At 36.4% G+C, this 6000-nt stretch overlaps 1 protein-coding gene across 2 annotated transcripts in view; it reads right to left on the reverse strand.

The window, feature by feature from the left end:
* The window catches only part of LOC132302833 (CSC1-like protein At1g69450), a 51671-nt gene extending 46051 nt beyond the window's left edge, over positions 1–5620 (reverse strand). Inside the window, exons 1-2 of one of the 2 annotated variants that reach the window (XM_059799814.1) lie at positions 5339–5620; positions 2191–2537 (exon numbers count right to left, since the gene is read on the reverse strand). In XM_059799814.1, the coding sequence (XP_059655797.1) occupies positions 2191–2471 (281 nt within the window). In that variant the 5' untranslated portion in view covers positions 2472–2537; positions 5339–5620. The remainder of the gene's footprint in view (positions 1–2190; positions 2538–5338) is intronic. The other variant, XM_059799815.1, reaches the window with a different exon arrangement.
* Between the last annotated feature and the right edge of the window lie 380 nt (positions 5621–6000).

Consider the following 6000-nt stretch of genomic DNA (forward strand, 5'->3'; position numbering starts at 1 on the left):
GTAGCATTCAATTTAACGTGGAACGCCCAAATCGACATGAAAGTCAAAATTCGTAAAGCTAAAAGCTAACATTCATACTTGCCAAATTTCAGCCCCCGAAAGGTGACAAAAATTGCAAATTTGAAAATAATTTTTCCGGGGCATTGTGAGTATCATGTAGAATTTTTTTTTTTTTTTTTTTTTTTTTCCCGAATTGGTACTCACACACACGTCTCCACTGAGGCTTGAACCCCTGACCTCCCTTTGGGAAGTAAGGGCCTGATACCGCTAGGCCACTGGCCTGTTGATCAAGAATTTATTTTGAGAAACTCATGCCATTTAAAGCGGAAAAATAAAAACAGTTTAAGGAAACAGAATTTTATTCTTCTGAAGAAGAGATAACTTTTTATTCATTTATGATTTAATTTTTAAAAATATTTTTTTTGAATTCAAACTGGTGAGTGTTTTCTTATGTACATGTTTTATCTTAAGTAAATGAAGAATAAATTATAATAGTGTAAAACAAGGGCATATTTTTCAGGTAAATAAGCACAGGAATAAGCAAAAGCACAAAAGACCAAACAAGGACTTATAAAGAATATCAACACGTGCCAAGACACCAGGGCAGGGGCTTCACGGAGGATGCAAAGCACATTGCCACCAGGCTAGCGTCGACTGTTGAGTGCAAATCCAATAGCAAAGTCAAAACAGTGGCAGTGGCAGAAAGTGATGACATAGTCCTATGCCAGGAACACCTGAGTGACAACCAAACTGCCCTTGGCTACACGCCACCCTCAACTTAGCGCCACAAAGAATTTTAGCAACACTGCCTTCCTATTAGCGGCACCACAAAAGCAAAAAGTCAAAAATGCATAAATGGGTGCCGCCTTGATCCAAGCAGGATCGATAATGTTGTTAGTGTCACCTCCCAAACCAACAACGACACAGAGTCTACAGCCAATGCCATCCAAACACGTTACCACAATCAGTCAAAAGCCCAATACAACCCCCAAAACACCAAATTTCCCATTTTTACCCCTACAATTCTTTTTGCACTTGTAAATGCACCCACCCTCCTCCATTTAACACACACCAAGTGGGAGAGAGAGAGAGAGAAATAAAGAAAGAAGAGGGATTCCATCCTTCTTCTAGGTGGTTTCTCATATCTTTCTACATCAACATGCTTTCCAATTCTTGCTGTCCATTACTTAAAGCCCTACTTTGGGTTTTCAAGGTGCAGTCTGGAGTTAGAAATGGGGTGACTAGTTTAAGACTAATGTCTTACAAAGTGCATTTTTCGTAAGATAGCCCCAGTGCATTTTTCGTAAGATAGCCCCAGAATGCTAGACTGTTTTCCACGATTTCTGTTATTATCCTCTGCATATGACATATCACACTAGCATTCTCTACTTCTACTCCTATCTCGGGAACATTATTTTTCAATCTTTCCATGTCTGCTAAATCCAAATTTAGGCTATCGTGGTGCAGTTCATGGTAGTTTAAACGTTGACCAATGATAATGCTTCTTCATCATGTAAAAGTTCCTCATCAAATCACCTCTTTAATTACGAAAGAAGGCAATTGGATGCCATGGGGGTTTTTGTTTGTTGGCTCCTGTGTACAGCTTCAGTTATATTCTTTGATATGGATTCCTCAATCCTCTCTTCTTTGTTCCTTCTTTCTATTTTTCCTATTTAACAAATCGGGGTTTATTATTCCAGAGAGATACAGAGATAATAAAACAAAACCTTAGAAGTGAGCTCCTCCTTCCTTGCAGGATATAAAATTGAACTTGACAGGTTCTACTAGATTGTTTCTCTTCTTTTCTTTTCTTTTTTTAATTTAATGGAACTATGACCGTAATTAAATATCAACTGGTGAGGATTCTTGCTCCCTTAATTAGGCTTCAAAAACACAAATCAAGTCAGACCAGTAGGCGCCAGTGAGAAAAGGAAGATTGGTTTGTGTAGAAGGTAAGAGACAAAGCGGTCGATCAAAACTGACACGGAACGAAGTAATAAGAAAATATTTTAAATTTTTCAATCCAATAGGAGAAATGGATTATGATAGAAAAGAGTGGAAAAAGTGAATCGTTGTCGACCCCATTTAAAGTTGTTTTCTTATCCAACAATAAAACAAACCTTTTTGTAATTTTCTTGGGAGGTCTTTCTGGAGAAGTTAAAAACCTTCTGAAGAGAGGATCGAAATTACCTGAAGATGATAAGGCGCATGAATACCACAGCATCCAAGCCTGAAGATGAAAGTAGTTCCTCTTCGGAAGGTCGCCATGCCGACCTCACCCAACCAGGATTTGGCAATAGCCTTTCAAGGTTAAAACTATTTCTTTGCTGTGACTTCCCATCAGCAAGCAAGCGTGGTGCATAAACATCAAAATTACTTGGTTGTCTCCTCAAAACAGAATACAATATGAAAAACATAACACAAAGGCCAAAATTTATTCCAACAGATGTTATAAGGGCAGAAACAATCATTTTAAAAAAAGAATGTCAGGACCTTTGTAGGGATAACTTATCAAATCTTCACAACCAACAACTCAACTGCACGAAGTAATAAAAAATAATCAATCATACCGAGTAAAATGCACTTCGCGTGAATTACAAAGAAAATAAAATGCCCAAAATATATGAATTGCAATATTAGTAAAACTAGAAAAATATGGGGATATAACGAATCAACCGATTAATAGATGGCAAAGAGTGAACACGTTTATAACTTTGCCTTGATTACTCAAAGAAAAGAGAGTTTTGAGATTATGTCACTCATACAATTAAAGCAAAATGGGTTAAGTGGAATAGCGCTTTAGCATATTGGACGAGCAATGTATATTTATAAAGCTAAAAGAATTTTTTTATAAAATAGTTATAAGCAGACCATCTATGCTTTATGAGACTGGAATGCTGTGCAGCTAAAAGCATCATGTAGCGGCTATTGGGATGGATATGTGACGAGACAAGAAAGAATAAAATTAGAAATGAATGCATTCTAAAAATGATGAATACAATTATTGGAGATAAAATAAGAGAAAATTGACTATGATGGTTTGGCGAAAAGTTTGAAAGACCAACAATTGTACTACTAAGAAAGAGTGACATGATCCACATTGAGGTTAGTTAAAGGAAAGTAAATATCAAAATCAATATGGGCTGATATAGTGATATAGTAAGGAAATACATGGCAGCGTATGACTAACTGAAATTATGGTCCCACGCAGAGCTCGATGGCAATATAATATTAAGAGAGGTACTATCATTGTTAACTGTTGCTGCCTTTGTAAAACTGATGGTGAGTCCGTGGACCATCTCCTTATGCACTGTCCTGTTGCAACTGATTGCTGGAATCTCATATTCGGCATTTTTGGTGTTCAGTGGGTAATGCCTAAGCACTCTTTCCAAATTATTAATGCTTGGAGAAGATGCACTGTTTCTGGTCATGCTCGTGATTTTTGGAGGATCGCCCCACACTGTGTTTGGTGGTGTATTTGGAGAGAGAGAAATAACAGACACTTTGAAGGGAAGGAATCGTCTTTTGCAAACCTTAAGTCTCTTATTCTACGCTCTCTTTTCTGTTATGTTAGAGGCAGCGTTTGCTCCTCGATTGATGAATTCTTTGTTCTATTGGACTCTGTTGGTCCGTAGGTTTGGCTTCTGCTTTTCGTTTTTCTGTATTAGGGACGCGTTTCCCTTTTGAACGTTTTTCTAATATATCTTTACTTATCAAAAAAAATAACATTAACTTCATAGATAAGAAATAGTTGGAATAAGGCTTTTGTGAGTAGAATAGGTTTGAGTTTAAGCACAAGAATGTGCAATAAATCTACTGGTTTTACTCATCATTTTGACTTTTTGAACCTGTCGATAGAGACAGGAAGAGGAGGGTAAAGGAGAAGAAGAAAAAGGAATGTGGTGCATCATCTCCAAAACTGTACTTTCTCTTATCACTTACTGAAGGGAAATCAAGATGAAAAAACAATGCTTAATCTTTTGTTCAGTGCTGGTCCAATCCCAGACATGTGGCGGAGATGGACTCGTGAAGAAGCAGTAGCACCCATGGTTCTTTGGAAAAGTTGGTATAAGAGGAAATGGCTAAGGCAAAAAATGGATGAAGCAGCTACAAGTCAAAATTACCACTCCACAACAGCAGTTGATAACAAACATAAAGTAAGAAACAAAGGCTAAGATTCTCAAATATGGAGAGAATTCATTAAGAGAGTGGTAGGAGAACAAAATGACAAGCAGAAAGTATTCTGTAACTCATTGCTTGGTCTCAATTTAATAGAAGGCAAGAGATCAATAGCGAATATTAAAAACCTGAACATAAGGTGAGCAAGGCTGTGCTATAGGCTCCCCTACCATGTGTGATTCTAGTGTTGCAAAAGATTGTCTAAAATTGTTAAGATTCCTAAATATTAAAAACCTGAACATAAAGTGAGCAAGGCTGTGCAATAGGCTCCCCTACCATGTGTGATTCTAGTGTTTCAAAAGATTGTCTAAAATTGTTAAGATTCCTAAATACTCTGGAATTATGGAGGAATCTCATAAGTCAACAATGCATAGTTAGTAGACCAATTGATCACTACGCTATTAAGGCCAAACTTGGCTGCTTCAGCATTTAAAAGTGATGTAGGTATTCTAGGCAGAGATAAGACATAAATATGAGGATCTAAATTGCTATAATGAAACTTAATAAAGTTACAATGAAACTTAATAAAATTATAGGAAGCAAAATTTGAAGAACTATTCAGTCCCAATCCACCAATATGAGAATCAAAATCCAGAAAGACACCTATTTAATATGACTAGGTAGCTCGAAAACTGAAAATCAAGATTAGGCTGATTAGCCATGAAAATAATGAAGTTGGGGGATCATAGCAGTGAAGTTGACTTCAATTACTTGAAACAATTTACAAAAGTTTAAAACATGCAAATCCCAGTAGAGCCATGATACCCATTGTTGCCCAAGTTGAACTTGAGCATTGACCAAGTTGCACTTGGCTTGAAACCTTGGAGTTAAACAGTCATTTTAATAACACACAACCAACCCATTTTTTTTATTTTTTTTTTTTTTGTGGGTAAAACATAACCAACCCACTTTCAATTAACATGCTTTAAATCTAAAGAATTTCCAAACACCCCACTTTCAATTATCATTCTTCTAAATTTAAAGAATTCCAAGTTCAGAGCTTTTACAAGTATTCACAACATTTAACAAACAGGCTATAAAATGATACTAATACAAACCCTAGAACAAGCATTTTAGTCAAATTTAAGTGATGTTGAACACTGTTGAATACAATAAAAGCACAAAGAAAGTAGAGAGAAGCAAGAGTAGAAATCCAAACCTGGTTTGGTACCAGATGGTGTAATGCATGAGCTGAAGATTGAGCGTTTCTGTAACAAACCCAACAATTGATATGGGTTTCACTGTGTGTTTGTATCAATAGGGATATGCTTCTTGGACACTCTAGTTGCGAAGGTACTATACAGACGAAGCTTCTTTCCTTGTTTCGGTGTGCGTGTGAAAATAGCGACTGTTTCATTATTTGGGCTTTGTTTTGTTTACTGTTTCCTTTGGCGAAGTGGCTGTTGTTCATTGGATGCAAGTGAGATTATTGTTGTTGTGGCTCTTGTAGATTCCGAAGGAATGGTTGTTACACCAGGTTTTATACACACAACAGCCAGTCAAACTGGTTTGTTAGGCGGAGAACATTTGACCTTTCTCAATCCAAACATTTTAGGTAAATTACACTAAAACCTAAATACTTGACGCTTTCTATAAGTAGATTGATGATTGCTCTTCGCAATGCTTTTGAAAATTACGGTTTTGTGCATTAAAATAACGCAATTTTGATACATAATACAATTTCAAAGTGGGTCGTGTGGAGCCCCAAGCGAAACCCATGTGATAGTCTAGAAGATGCATAAAAGGTTGGAGAATATGCACAAATATTTTAAAATATTAAGAAGACAATATTAAATTTTATTCATGCAAATGAATACTACA

The sequence above is a fragment of the Cornus florida genome, unplaced genomic scaffold (genome assembly GCF_030987335.1).
Source record: "Cornus florida cultivar Cherokee Brave unplaced genomic scaffold, ASM3098733v1 CherokeeBrave_3.0.0_Hap2_Chr04, whole genome shotgun sequence".
In the NCBI taxonomy this organism is placed as follows: Eukaryota; Viridiplantae; Streptophyta; class Magnoliopsida; order Cornales; family Cornaceae; genus Cornus; species Cornus florida.